The sequence below is a fragment of the Pan paniscus genome, chromosome 4, assembly GCF_029289425.2.
Source record: "Pan paniscus chromosome 4, NHGRI_mPanPan1-v2.0_pri, whole genome shotgun sequence".
NCBI lineage: Eukaryota > Metazoa > Chordata > Mammalia > Primates > Hominidae > Pan > Pan paniscus.
In genome coordinates, this window is record NC_073253.2 from 69,641,932 (window position 1) to 69,657,487 (window position 15,556).

Here is a 15,556-nt window from a genome sequence, read left to right on the forward strand (position 1 = left end):
TCTTTACCTTCATTCTATTGGTTCAAAGGATATGGACATGAATTCATTCTTTTTTATGACCGCACAAAGTACCATTTTTTTCTTTTTTCCGACGGAGTCTCCCTCTGTCGCCCAGGCTGGAGTTCAGTGGCCGATCTTGGCTCACTGCAACCTCTGCCTCCTGGGTTCAAGTGATTCTCCTGCCTCAGCCTCCTGAGTAGCTGGGCACACGGCACCATGCCTGGTTAATGTTTGTATTTATTTTTTATTTTTTTTTGAGACAGTCTCGCTGTGTTGCCCAGGCTAGAGTTCAGTCGCACGATCTCGGCTCACTGCAACCCCCGCCTCCCGGGTTTAAACGATTCTCCTGCCTCAGCCTCCCAAGTAGCTGGACTACAGGCGCCCGCCACCATGCCTGTCTAATTTTTATATTTTTAGTGGAGATGAGGTTTCATTATTTTGGCCAGGCTGGTCTTAAACTCCTGACCTCGTGATCTGCCCTCCTCAGCCTCCCAAAGTGCTGGGATTACAGGTGTAAGCCACCACGCCTGGCCAATTTTTGTATTTTTAATAGAGACAGAGTTTCACCATGTTGGCCATCCTGGTCTCAAACTCTTGACCTCAAGTGATCCACTGCCTTGGCCTCCCAAAGTGTTGAGATTACAGGTGTGAGCCACTGTACCTGGCCTAAAGTTCCATTTTAATAGTCCTGCAAATCTATCTTTTCTAACACACTTGATCTAATCGGTTAGATTGTCTCAAAGATTACAATATGGTGTTAAAATTACCTTCTTGTCTGTTATATCCTTTTGAGATGGTAGGATTTAATAGTAGCCAATTAGACAATCAGAACTTTCCTGTGTAGAAAATTTGAAGTTCTCTAAATGGTCTGGAACAAGTGTCCTATAGCAAGAAACAAAAAATAATCTTTGCATTGCATAGCTGTTAAGTTTTACAAATAAATATGGAATAGATGACTGAGCAATGCTGGAATTCATTTTTCTTGGTTGCTATTTTAAGAATAAATCAGGCCCAACAATGAAAAGGACACTTGCCCCCAAAATTCATTTGTTGAAGCCCTAACCCTCATTGTGACTATATTTGGAGAGAAGGCCTTTAAGGGAGTAATTAAGGTTAAATGAAGTCATAAGGGTGGGGCCCTAATCCAGTATGACTAGTGTCCTTATAAGGAGAGAGAGACATCAGGGATGTGCTCACCTGGAGAAAAGGCTATCTGAGGACACAGAAAGAAGGGAGCCATCTGCAAGTCAAGGAGAGGGGGCTCAAGAGAAACCAACCCTGCTGACACCTTGGTCTTGGACTGCCAGCCTCCACAACTGTGAGAAAATAAATGTCTGTTGTTTAAGCCACCCATCTGTGGTATTTTATGGCAGCCCTAGCTGACTAATGCAGATATATAACTCACTCAAAAAATGAACAAAATTTGCATTTAAAAATGTAAAAATGGCGGGGCATGGTGGCTCATGCCTGCAATCCTAGCATTTTGGGAGGCTGAGGTGGGCAGGCTGCTTGAAGCCAGGCATTTGAGACCAACCATGGCCAACATGGCATGACATGTCTCTCCTAAAAATACAAAATTTAGCTGGGCATGGTGGTACATGCCTGTAATCTCAGCTAGTCAAGAGGCTGAGGCATGAGAATTGCTTGAACCTGGGAGGTGGAGGTTGCAGTGAGCTGAGATTGTGCCAATGCACTCCAGTCTGGGTGACAGAGCAAGACTCTGTCTCAAAAATAAAAAATAAATAAATAAAAATAAAAATGGCAGTTAAAAAAACTGCAAAATTTAAAATATGCTAATTTTAGTAATAATTATTTGAGTCCTTTATATGTCACAAGCTAAGCATAATACTGTCTCCTCCATCATCCATACAAACTGGAGGCTTTGAGTAAAGTGTCATTCTCTACTAAGTGTATACAAGAGTTTGTACTTTTCTTGCAATATTTCTTCAAAATTATTTCACAATAAATTTTAAAAAAATATATAAAAGGATATAGATGATGACCTGAAACAACAAAAAAGCCCCCACAAGTTTTCCCAAACTGAGGATATGCAACTCAGATTTAATGTATATATTTATTATAATCTCCAAAATAATTTCACTTGGTACAACTGCTTCTTAAAACCATATCAATATCAGGCTCAGAATTTAATTACAACCAAGCAATTCACAAAAACACTGAGCAACAAAACATGCTTAATATTTCTTTGAGAAAGACCCTTCAAATATGTGTACAGCATCACTGGGAGTTACACAAAACTGTTATAAGGTGACCATTAAGTGCCCCAATTCTGCACTTCTGACATACATGAATGGCTAATGTAACCACGTTTGGGAATCTTTTTACATCTCAAAATAAAGCTTTCTGATGCAACTTGCCATCCTTTTAAATTTTAAAGGATATTCTTGGTAATTCCCTAGGAAAGTAAAACTACACACACTTTCAGAGAAACAATAAGCTGCTTAGATTTTTAAATTTTTTTATATTATACACTTCAATTATGGGTTATTTATTAAAGACTTCAAAAAATTTATGTTATGTTTTTAAAAGTACCAATTAGTGAGGGAAAAAATTGAAAATATTCACCAGCATGTTAGGTTCTCCTGAAATCACAGTTTTCTGGATAAATAAATGTAATATCACTAAACAATTTTCACTATGTATTTTATACATAGCCTGGAAAGAACAGTATTTTGGACTGTAGTTTTCACATCTTAAATAGTATTTTTTTCTTTATCCCTTTGATAATACTAAATTCTTTCTCTTAAAAATTTATATCTATTTTATAGATATCAATCTTACTATGAATTTTCAACTTTGACTCAAACTTGTTTATGAAAAATATCTAACATCTGCAACTTCAGCTGGTTATACTGGAAGGAGAGGGGTTGCGATAATTTTATTATACCTTGTATTAACAATAAACCTTCTCACAGAGAAGAAAATACTTTAAATACCTTAAATCATATGTACAACAATAAAAATTCACATTTCATGCTTTAGTGAGACACTTAAATCATCCATAAGGCAGTCCTCATAGTTTATTGGAATAGAGCCTTTCTAATATCTGGGCCTCTGCTGTGTGCCAAATATGACGAAGCTCTGGATGTTATGACAGCAGCCAAACTTCTGCCATCCTCCTATCTAGTAGAAAAACGGAGGGTAGGTCTTCGCAGCCATCAAGTTGTGACCACAATCCTCTGTCATAGTGGGGTAGCATCCGACGTGCTGCAGGCCTCAGGACCCACGTGAGTCAACTTGATTGTTTGAAAAGTGCTCAAAAGCCAGGATATTCTCTAATGTGAGTTGTAGGATGATGATAGCCCTTCTGAGCACAGCTAAATGTGACATGTATGTGTCTATTGCACAGGATTTTATAAGGGTCCAGAAACAGTACTGTATTTCTTTCCTTGCCTATTATATACATTTTTCTGATAAGTTCAGTGTTTCACTGGGAAATGTGACTTGCAGGGAGCTCCCCTTAGGGGCAGGCCCAGCCCTGCCGCTCCCACCAGCCTCATCCACCAGTAAGACACTCTCTGAGTCCTGACCCTGTGAAGAGTCTGAGGTCTCTGATATTCGCAAAGTCCTCAGTGAGGTGGTGTCTTCCTGGGCCAGGCCCATGCCAGGCACACCTGGAAGCAAATTCCTGCCTCCAAGGCCATTTTCACTGAGGTCTGGCAGTGAGAGGTCTGGCAGGAGGGTCTGAGATGTACTGCTGATCTCCTTCAGCTCCCGGGAGATGAAGGAGCGAGAGTGGCCTGACATGGCAGAAGATGTCCTTTGACTGTCTGAGCAGTGCTGTCCGGAGCGCTCCCTGCGGGACCCGCCAATGCGGCAGAAGAGGCATTTGATCTTCTCTATTGCTTTACTGAGCACTGTCTTTCTCAGGAGGATATATATCCAGGGGTCTAGGATGGGGTTCACAGAAGCAATTCGGATGGCCTGCAAATCTGGATTTTTACTGACTTCTCGCTCCAAACTTGGCTGATATAACTGGTTGACGAATACTCGCACCTGCATAAGTGAGATCGCACATTTAGATTTCATCATTAATCAATTGGGAAAACATATAAATGCTATGTCTACCTTATCAATATTAGGAAGCTGCCTTCATTTCTGGTAACAAGTTCCAGGAAAAGAGGAAGCTACATAATAAGCCTCAGAAAAACCAGTCATGGGCTGGGCACGGTGGCTCACGCCTGTAATCCCAGCACTTTGGGAGGCCGAGGCGGGTGGATCACTTGAGGTCAGGAGTCCGAGACCAACTTGTCCAACATGGCGAAACCCCATCTCTACTAAAAATACAAACATTAGGCTGGGTGCGGTGGCTCACGCCTGTAATCCCAGCATTTTGGTAGGCCGAGGTAGGCAGATCACAAGGTCAAGAGATTGAGAACCTCCTGGCCAACATGGTGAAACCCCATCTCTACTAAAAATACAAAAATTAGCTGGGTGTGGTGGCATGCGCCTGTAGTCCCAGCTACTCGGGAGGCTGAGGCAGGAGAATCATTTGAACCTGGGAGGCGGAGGTTGCAGTGAGCTGAGATCGCGCCACTGCACTCCAGCCTGGCGACAGAGCGAGACTCCGTCTCAAAAAAACAAAAATTAGCCAGGTGTGGCGGCACACGCCTATAATCCCAGCTACTCAGGAGGGTGAGGCAGGAGAATGGCTTGAATGCAGCGGGTGGAGGTTGCAGTGAGCTGAGATGATGCCACTGCACTCCAGCCAGGGCAACAGAGCAAGAATCTGTTTAAAAATAAAAAATAAAAAATAAAAAAATAAAAACCAGTCACTGCAAAAATGCAATTACATGTTCTGAGTTAGTAGAGCTTTAATATTTTTGTAACTATCTTATGATTATCTTCCCTAGAGCAAAGACAGTATACAAAAATGCAATGTGAGTGCAGGTCACATATGTATAAAGTGTTCTTGAGAAGCACTTTATTAACTTCATTTCTGTGAGTGCTTTTAAGTTTTTGTAATTCTAATGAAGTAACTTTTTTCCCCCAAAAGCTACTGATTTCTCTTATTCCAGCTGTCATTTTACATAATTTAAAGGAAACTCATTTTATAAGTCAATTAACCATCTAATCACCAGAACAAGGCCAAGATTCTTTTATTCTAGTCTAGAAAGAATATGCTGAAAAGTTTTACACCAACAGCAGGATCTCCTGTTACCCAGAATGACCAGAGAATAGTTTTTATTTTCTCTATGACTCTGTTCCCCAGTTATAGTAATCACAATGGATGAATGAGAATTTGCTAAATTTAGAAGGATACCACATTTCAAATAGAGGTAGCTCCATGTGCAAAGTCATGGAAGAATGAAAGGATATGTCAACATCTGGGAACTTCAAATGATTCAGCGAATGGAGCATGAATTTGTGTAAACTTACATGATCATTTTAATCCTTAGGGGAAAATGCATTTGTTAAATGTACACGTATATATATTTTTGAGACAGGGTCTCACTCTGTCGCCCAGGCTGGAGTGCAGTGGTGTAATCATTGCTCACTGCAGCCTTGACCTCCTAGGCTCCAGCAATCCTCCTGCTGTAGCCTCCTGAGTAGCTGGGACTACAGGTGTGTGCCATCATGCCTGGCTAACTGTTATTATTTTTGTAGAGATGAGGTCTTTCTATGTTGCCCAGGCTGGTCTCTAACTCTTGAGCTCAAGTGATCTGCCCGCTCCAGTCTCCCAAAGTGCTAAAATTACAGGAGTGAGCCACCATGTTCAGCCTCAAATTTACTGTTAAAGTATTATGATTTTTTTTGCCTAGATATTACTTCTAATTCCACTGGGATCATTTATATAAAAATCTCATCTGTAATTAATATAGAAATAGTAGTAGTGGTAATTCACATAGAAATAGAAATAGAAATAGTAGTATAGAAATAAAAATAATTGCCATATATCTTAAGTAATTATTTAGTAATTATTTCTTGCCTTTAGTAATTATTTTAGGTTAGGGAGAAGAGGTTGAGTCTCACAGTCAAGGAAGATATATAAAAACCACAAAAAGGAGAAAGAACTAACAAAAGCATAGCTGGAGCCATTTAACTAGGGGCAAATATCTCTAACAAGACTTGAGGATGTTGCTGCCTTACTATATACAGCGTAACAATGAATGACTCATGGTGTATGAATCACCTGGAACAGGGACAGTTTAGTTGAGGCTGATGTCAGTTCACAATGGAAAAGGCGATTCATTGACCATTTGCATGTGTTCCTTTGGCACTTACTAGATGTAACAATATTTGGGTCAGGATATTATAGAAAGATTTTCAACAATTTGGGTAAAAGAAGGAAGAATATTTTTTTCTTCCTTTAAAGATTCTTTGAATCTTTAAAATATTTGAAGAAATACATTTCATTAATCTGCAAAATTAAGCTTATATTAAACTTACTCCTGGATGATACTGGATCAGTAAGGTAGAACTGCATTTCTTTTTCTTCCTTAACTGGAATTTAGATCTTAATTAGCTATAGGTCTCTGATCCTCTCTCAAAAGATTTTTGTTCATTTCCTTTGTTATTGTTTTGTTGTTATTCACTTGTTTTGTTTTGAGAACTTACACTCATTGCAAAATCTGACCTAAACTTATTTTGGCAGCAAAACTGAACTGAACAGACTGTGAAGCCATTTAGTTCAATTTATTCCACTTAGAGTGAATATTCCTATGTTCTGGTCCAGGAGTACTGTTCCAGTTCTGATGGGGATATTACATATTTTGCAATATATTATTGATTACTTTTCTAAAAGCCAAGAAATTCTGAATTCTGAAACTCATCTGCCCGTAAATATTTTGGATATGGGATTATGGGCCTGTAAATCTCAGAGAATAAAATAGTGACATGTCTCTAACCAAGATGAAATTAATATCTTCATATATGGAAGACAGCTAAATCAAGAATGAACTAGAATGAACAGCAGTGTGTAATATCGCCTCTTGAAATACTTTTAGAAACTACGCTGGGATAAATGATAGTATCAAGGCAAAGCATACTTGATTTAAAAAAAAATCTTTACAGAAAGTAAAATAAAGCATCTTGGTTTCTTCTTTCCATAAGCTTTGAGGTCTTCAGCTATGCCTGGAAACTCAGCAGTTCCCTCAACTCTACAGGCCTTTTCTCAGATGAAGTATTTGTTACTGAGACCCAGAGGTTTTGAGGAACTTAGGATGTCCCCCGCCCTGTTGGTGGCAGAGTCTGGTCTGGACCTCCATGTTGCCTTTTCTGTTCTACCAGTCTGGCTTTCTGTTTAATCGTTATTTCCTGACAATGGAATTGTTGGTAAAAAGCATGAGGTCTATATTTTATTCACATCACATACTATGTTCCTAAGCGTAGAAGAAATGATGGCGTTAAATCTGTTAGTATCAAGTCCTGTGTGTGGTCTCTGGAAGACCTACGGCCGGGTTTATGCGAACTTGAGCCTTCAAGCCTCCAGGTGGCAGTGTTGCTCCACTTGAGAGTTTCTGATACTACCTCCCTAACAAGCACTGTGTAAAGCCATCTCCGAGACTCGCAGAACAGAATTTTGGTTAAGTCTGAACCTGACGTTTCTGAGATTTTTGACACTGAAAATGTTTTATTGCTGGTTGCTTCTCCTACCACAACCTCAAAGGAAACATGGCTACTACTGAAAGGAAGAAAATTTTTGAATAGTTAAAATGGAATTTATAGCCATTCAAAGAAGTACATTAGGAGTTAGCATTTTAAAATTTCTGTGGCCTTTTAGAAAGGTTGGAATGTTGTAAAACAATTAATAATAGGTTTTCATAATCAAAGGTGATGAGAGGCAAGGAAGGAATCATTTCTGTGCCTCATCTCATCCACAGCAGCAATGGATTTTGACTAGTATAGGAGGGAATGAAAGGAGGCTATATTAAAAGTATGCTCTATTTTAAAGTTTTCCATGGGGGAGGAAAAGTTTACAATTAGTACAAGCCACTGAACCTGGTCATTCAATGTCTTTTCAATAAAGGGGAGTTCACAGGGTAGTAAAAGTATGAGTTTAAAAAGCAAAAGTCCAAATTCAGGTAAAAACATCCTCAAAAGTTGGTTAGATTGAAAAGAATCAATATGAGTTTTACTTTGCAGCGTATTTCAATTGAGACTTACTTCAAGTAGGGAAAGAAAAAAGACAAAACAAACAAAAACTCCACGCATCTTGCAATGTTTGAAAACATATAGCAACCTCTGCTTCACTTTAAATAGGCTACTTGATTTGCTGTTTCCAAGAGGGCAGGGACAACCCCAGTTGAGATGGGGACATCCGGAGTAGTGCTTCAATGTCTCGTGAGGGGGTGAAAGCACTTTTCGGAATTCTTGTCCAACAGGCCCTATATTTTACATAATTAAACAAGTTCAGGCAGTTTTCAGTGTTGGAAGAGTGTGTTGCTGATAAAACTGAACCTCCGAGTCAGGAGGGAATACGGCCGGGCACGGTGGCTCATGCCTGTAATGCCAGCACTTTGGGAGGCTGAGGCAGGCAGATCACCTGAGGTCAGGAGTTTGAGACCAGCCTGACTAACATGGAGAAACCCAGTCTCTACCAAAAATACAAAATTAGCCGGGCGTGGTGGCGCATGCCTATAATCCCAGCTACTTGGAAGGCTGAGGCAGGAGAATCACTTGAACCCGGGAGGCGGAGGTTGCGGTGAGCTGAGATTGCGCCATTGCACTCCAGCCTGGGCCACAAGAGTGAAACTCCGTCTCAAAACAAAAACAAAAACAAAAACAAAAAAACTCACTGAATACAAACAACGTATCTCCTTTCTTCCAATTTTAAGTCTTTTTCTTAGTAGCTCCTGCTGTGTACATGTGGTTTGTTGTTAATATTGGCATATTACAGTATTCTAAATTATTTTATTTTCTTTTAGAAAGGGTCTCACTGTCACCCAGGCTGGAGTGCTGTGATACAAACATGGCTCATTGCAGCCTCAACCTCCTGGGCTCAAGCAATCCTCCAGCCTCAACCTTCCAAGTTGCTGGGACCACAGGCACATGTTACCACACCCACCTAATTTTTTTTAAATTATGTTATTCACACTTTTTTTAAGGATGATTAGAGATTAGGGCTCAGGAGCAGTGGAACATAACTTTGAGGAAATGCAATAAGTTCAGAAGAAGATGTGGTGACAAGAAAGCTGTAAGGAGGCTATATGCTGTAGAGATAAATGCCCAAGCTTTGGAAGCAAACAAGCCTCTGTTCAAATCCTGGCTCTGCTCCTTATAACGTATGTACAAATTATTAAAGTGCTTAGTACAGTGCCTATCGTATAACAGATATGTTGGCTTTCATTACTTTTTTTTTTAACCCATATGTGGAAGCTTGCCCAGTGTGGAAGGTATCAATAATTTGAAAACTGTAGCTTAGAGGTAGCTTTGGGATATAGTTAATAATATGGTATCAAAAACATGTACTTCCTACTTAATAATTTGTTTGCAGGGAATGTTGAAGAAAGAATGTTGAACTCTTGATTAGACAGATTTAGTAATGGAATGTCAAAACAGTAACGCTTTCCAATAAGTGACAAGATCTGTAGCTGGATTTGAATGTGTGTGCTACTTGTTCTGTTCCAAGCACATAAAAGGAATTATCTGTATGTGCTCAGTTATCCCACTGCCTTGTTAAGAGTCCAAAATTGACACAGCTGTTACTAGAAGTTCTTATCACTTTCTTTTTTTCAAGTAAAGAATAGTGGAAATAATTATTGACTGGGTGGTGTGTAGGAGAGCTTGGTTCTTGTTCCTTCTAGGCCACTAGCTGGCCATTTGTAGAAGGCAAGTTAAATCTCTACAGGCTTTATAGGTCAACCTCTACACTGAATGTTTCTGTTTTTTGTTTGTTTGTTTGTTTTTAAAGCTCTCACATTGAATATTCTGATAGGAGACTACAAGAATCATGTCAGGGCTGAGAAAAAAAATCTTGTTAGGAGATATTCAATACAAACAAATTGACAGGTCAAGAAAGCATGGTGAAATGAGCATTAGACGAGGACTCACCTATAGCTACCCTGTAAGTTGCAGAATGATATAAATTCTTCATTTGCAGCTTGGGAAACTGAGGTGTAGAGAGAGTGAAAATACTGGTCAGCCCTACTTTCTCCTTAGAGCTTTTCAAGATTCAAATGAAATGCCAGATGTGGAAATAACTTACTTTTATGTTACTCAATAGTCTTCAAGTTACTACTACTGGGTCTGCAATTGCATGTTATGACTTAAAACTTCCTTCTAGGCATCGCAATTTTTTAAACTTAGCCAAATTTATTTGAACAAATCCAGTCTTTTAGATTCTGTCATAGTCATACCCAAATTTGTGGCATTTCTCTTGTATGTATAGATGTGCTTCACACTCATCTGACATCCCATCAGTTGTTTTATGACTCCACTTCCAGTTTGCCTACAGTAAACAAAAGCATATCTATTTACAAAGTTTTTATCTGTCCTTATAAACTTTTGCTGATCAAATGCTGGTGAAAGCTTTATAGAGACAACTAGTTTATAGTAAGGAACCAAATAAACAGTCACAGGAAGTATTTTCCTAAGGACCTAAGTTTTACCTCACCAAGGCAGAAGATTAATCAAATTAACTGTTCTGCCCCTAGCTGAGATGAGTATTTGTTACTTCAGAGTTAAAAAATAAAAGAAACAAGTAAGCAATAAATACAGTCTTGGGTTGCTTGTATATGGGGGAAAATGACCTTCGAAACCCTATAGTAACTGTTTAGCCCTAAGGCAAAATATTTGATTATAATAATCATCTTAATATTCATTAGTAACTGCAAAATTAGGCACTAGTAATTCATCAAGCTACAGCATTTAAAACTAGGACCTTAGGAGGCTGTCTTGCTTGCATATTTCTAAAGAATTCAATCCTTTTCATTTATCTTAAATGTAGACTCTCACTTCTTGTTCTCACAAAAGTTTAGAAGTTCTCACTTCCAAAATTCTCCTATATTTAAAAAAACTATGAGACTGGTTATAAATAGAAGAATGTACAAAATGACAAGAACCACCTACCCACTAAATCTTGTCATGTGATGTTCCTTGTAGATCATACTTACACCTTCTCTGATCATTAATTATGACCCAGTTCAAAGAATGCTGCAGGTTCAGCACAGTTCCTTATATCCACAACTAATTTCCCAACCTTTCTCAAATTTCCACTCCAATCTTAACTCTATTTATGAAATATGTATATTTTGGATAGCAAATTAAAATTTATTTTTTTATACTAAACTCAATACCAACCCCCTTCTAAGAGCTGTAGCTCTTTCTTCCCTGGTGTCCAGGAGGCAAAACCTTGGCTGCTTTTCAGTGGCTGTTTTCCTTAGGTATTATATCAAGCTTTCTGAAATTCCAAGTAAACTATATTTGCTTTGTTAGCCTTTCCAAAGCATTTAAAATGATTCCAACGCTTTGATTTTCCTTAAATGGGATTAGCAACCACTTGATTTGATAAAATTAGATGCTTCATTAGTTTCTTTGGAACTGAAGATAAGCTCAACTGCTTTCAATGTCAGAGAGTTCTGAGCTTTAATCTTAATTTACAACATGAATATGAAAACATGAAAAAAGAAAGTTGTAAAAGGAAGCCAAGGAAGACTGTATTTGCGGAAGGGTTTTTGATTATATCAGTAATTGCTGAATTGTGGCGGGAGGGGGAGGGGTGGGTGAGTAGCATAATGAACCCATCATTTATCACTAATTTATAATTAAACTGATTCTGAAATTAGACTTTAGTAGCCAAAACTAAAGGCGACAAACTGATGCCACTGCTATTTTAGGATTCCTTATTTCTCACAAAGCTATATAAATACTTGACTAATGGGATTACTTCTTAATTGAGCTAGTTTCAATTTTCAGGTCAAGATTACTTAAAATTTACTACACGTTACTAACATTATACAGGTGGACAGTATTTCTTGTTAGTTAAAATGTGGTTAATCTGCAAACCACAAATACAGCTCCTATAATTTCTTGCCTCTAGGTCCTCAAATAATTTCAAGGCTTTGTGTAAGGGCCCTGAATCTTAGGTCCAGGTCTACCACTTCAGCCTATGAGGTGAATTAAGCCTTGTATGTCTCTCTAGATGTTGGAAGAAAATAATTCATCCGTGGCTGTGCAGAAATCCATAGCTTTACATGCTTACTTCCAACCAAAACACATTTATAAAGTATGTGCATGTTGCTAACCTTCTAGCTCTAATTCCTCTGTCCCTTTAAGTGGATGTTCTGAAAATAACAACCATTCACTTTGTCATTTACTGTTCTGTAAAACACAAGGCAGAGGCCCAGGAACAGGGGCCCCATCAGGAGCAGTGTTGTTTTTTCCAAAATCTCACTTTATTCTAGGTTGCCATTACAGACAGTAAAATATATTTATGTGGCTCAAGTGTGACTTAACTCTGTAAATTATATTGGGTCCTGGAATGGCTTAAAGGCTCTTATGGCCTATTATATTTACTTCTGTTTATACAAATTGGTAAGAACCTACTGTATTCTGGCTCTGAGCCCCCTCTAAGTTCCTTCCATTTACAGTCACTTTTATCAAAGATATATTTTTACACCAAAGATCCCTGGACAGTATCAATAAGGAAAAGGAAGGAATAATAGCCCATTACATTTTATATTCTCTTGTTCCCAACAAGCATAAGAAAAAGCAGTTATCTCTTTTTGAGTTGGTAGTTTAGAATTTCCAGGAATGCAGTGTTTTGGAAGATGGAAGAACTCATAACTAGTTGCTTTCAAGACAAACTCTAGATAAAGTATTGCATTATTCTGCCCATCTGCTTCTGGTGCATTCCATTTTAGCCACAGGCAAAGTAGAAAACTAGGTAGGGTTTGAGCCTTTCTGTTTATCATATTTTAAAAGTTAATCCAAAGGCCATTCTTAAAAGATGAACTAAAAATGAAGTGTACCAAAACTCCAACCCACGCTTTACAAACGCCAAAATGAGAAATGTTCTACGAGGGAGACGTGATGTAATAACACATGAGCTGGGTCTGGCCTCAGACGGCCTAAGGTCCATTACAAGCTGTAGAGCTTTGGCTTGAAGAAACAAAGACAGCCATCTCTAAACCTCGGTTTCTCTAAAATGGTACTGTACCTCGCACAGTTGTCGAGAATTCAAATCCCATACCCTATGTATATCAGCCTGTCCATAATTAGTCACCCTGAGAAACTTTGCTTTCCTGGTCTAGACAGAATGAAAGAAACTAAGTCTGGACCCTGCCCTGTATATGAATTAGAATTTGTGTGCTTTAAGCTGCCCTCCCAGGGCACACCATGGTAAACAGCAGGGAGCCTAGCTTGACTGTGTAGGTTCGGCTGGATTATTTTAAGCATATCATTCACTCCCTCAGTGAAGTGAGGGAGTTAGACTAAAACACCTCTTGATATCTCTTCTAGCTTTAAAATTCTACGCAATCCACGGGGGAAGAAATTCAAGAAACCTTGCATACATCAAAACACCAAAACCCCCACTTTCCTTAAAAATGGTTTACAACGAACAGATCACCATCCCTGACGTTTCAGATTTTGCAGTTCACAGTTCACAGTACGGAGGAGTGGGCTAAGTCACACTACAGCAGGCTCCCCTCCACGTCTAACAGAGGGGGCGGGGGGTTTTCTTGGAAGACTCGGCCAGTGTCAGGCAGCAAGGGGTAAGGGCTGTCTCGGTGGAGAAAGAAATCCAGGCTTCCGGGAACATAAACTGGGGGATGTAGGGGCAAAGCACCTGCTAAATCTCGTTAGCGTTGGGACTTCAAAGAGGGTTGGGCCTGCTCTGAGAAACAGTGTGGGAATCCCAGCCCCGACCTAAAGGAGACACGTTCACTGCCAAGGACTCAGAGGGAAAGCAGGGAGCGGGGAATGGAGGCGGGAGGTGGATGCGAGAAAAAGGCCGAGTAGGGCCCCAGCCCCGGTCACTCACCACGAGCGGGATGGAGCAGATGAGCACCACCAGGGAGGTGGCAATAAGTAAGATGACCATCTGGATCTCGGCGCCCGCGATGCGGCGGAAGCTCCGGCGGCGCCGAAAGTCGCTGAGGCGCGGCAAGGCTGGGGAGGCAGCGGGGTGGCCCCGGGAGGCAACCGAGGTCACGGCGGCCGCGGCCGCGTGGTGCTGCTCGGTGCCCAGCGAGGTGCGGCGCATGAACTGGCGGTGCATGCGGAGCAGCGCGCCGCACACAAGCACGTTGCAGAGGACGGTGGCGAGAATGAGGAAGGAGCTGAAGCCCGCATACATGTAGGAGTAGGCGGCGTGCGCCGTCACGTTGGTGGTCCAGTCGATGAAGCACCAGGTGTCTGGGTACTGCAGCCGCGAGCTACCGAGACCCATGTTGGGCAGCGCGCAAAAGAGCACGTTGGACGCATAGACTGCAAAGAGCGTGAGGCCCGCCAATCGCTTGTCCACGTAGTGGCTGTAGAAATAGGCATGGTTGATGGCCAGGTAGCGCTCGACACTCATGGCGCAGATGATGCTGAGGCCGGACAGGCTGAAGAAGAGCAGAATGAAGGTGCTGTACTCGCACAGCGGCTGGCCCCCGGGCCACTGGCCCTTCATGTACGTGGCGATGGTCACCGGGCTCACCAACAAAGTGCCCAACAGGTCGGTGACAGCCAGCCCACATACCAGCGTGTAGAAGGTCGTCTCCTTCTGCTCCTTGCGCGACTTGCACAGCACCACGATGGCCACCAGGTTGCCCACCACCCCGAAGATGAACATCACCGCCGGGATGGTCACTGGGCTGTTCAGCCGGTCGGGGCTCAAGGAGGCGGACGCATTGACCCCGGGAGTGGACATGATAGTGGCTGGCGGTGCGCAGCCTTGGAGTGCAAGGCTGGGTCTGGGGATGGTAGAAGAGAGACAAAGCTGCCGTGAGCGGAAATTACCACTTGTAAGGTGTTAGACCCGCGCCCGAGAAAAGATACACTGATAAGACAAGGGGAGCAACTCGATCCTACTTTCTGGATTGTAGCCACTTACCAACTGCGGCCACCAAAATCTCCAGGCTCGCGATACGTCCTGCCAACAGCACACTCTTGCTGACATTAATATTTATAAACTGATTTTCCCATTCCTCTTCCTCCCCCCAATCCAACTCACTCCATTGCCAAGATGAATAAGACCCATCTCAAGGGAAAAGTAGCTCGCTAGTGCTATTCTCGATAGATTCTGAATCAATAAAATGCTCACTGAAAAGAAGTTACAAAAGCAATTTGGAGAGCGCGCTCTTCCCTTCTTGGCTCTCTTCGGCGAGGGCCGCATCCCTGCGTTCTCTACCCGTTGACCCCAACGTCAGCCCAACGCCATCTCACCTGTAGCGGCAGCAGCGGTGGCAGCCTCACGAGCCCCCAGGGTCAGCCCTCGGATGTCCTGGACCCGCCTCCAACCTGCTTTCACCTTGTCCTGCTCAGTCTGGAAATTGCCAAATCTTCGGCTTCTCAAAGCCGGTCTCAGTGGCTGTCGATTTTTGGACACTGAGGTCAGAGTTGCCAGCTTTCAAAAACTTGGGAAACAAGAGGGGCAGCGGGATGGGTC

The 15,556-nt window shown here is 41.3% G+C and overlaps 1 protein-coding gene across 4 annotated transcripts; it reads right to left on the reverse strand.

The window, feature by feature from the left end:
- Positions 1-2,058: 2,058 nt before the first annotated feature.
- Positions 2,059-15,335, reverse strand: PTGER4 (prostaglandin E receptor 4). Of its 4 annotated transcripts, none has more exons than XM_055112423.2 (4): positions 15,122-15,331; positions 13,946-14,861; positions 10,320-10,411; positions 2,059-4,017 (listed from the first exon to the last, which is right to left on the reverse strand). In XM_055112423.2, the coding sequence occupies exons 1-4, from the start codon at positions 15,124-15,126 to the stop codon at positions 3,924-3,926; spliced, it is 1,107 nt and encodes a 368-aa protein (XP_054968398.1). In that variant the 5' UTR covers positions 15,127-15,331; the 3' UTR covers positions 2,059-3,923. The 4 variants fall into 4 exon arrangements, with proteins under 4 accessions (XP_054968398.1, XP_054968399.1, XP_054968396.1 ...); XM_055112424.2 differs by having other exon boundaries at positions 15,212-15,290; XM_055112421.2 differs by lacking the exon at positions 10,320-10,411 and having other exon boundaries at positions 15,122-15,335.
- Between the last annotated feature and the right edge of the window lie 221 nt (positions 15,336-15,556).

Coding starts and splice junctions, on each gene's coding strand:
- PTGER4 (XM_055112421.2), bottom strand. Junction 4,018..13,945: donor TCTGCTCCATCCCGCTCGTG/GTGAGTGACCGG, acceptor TCACTTATGCAG/GTGCGAGTATTCGTCAACCA.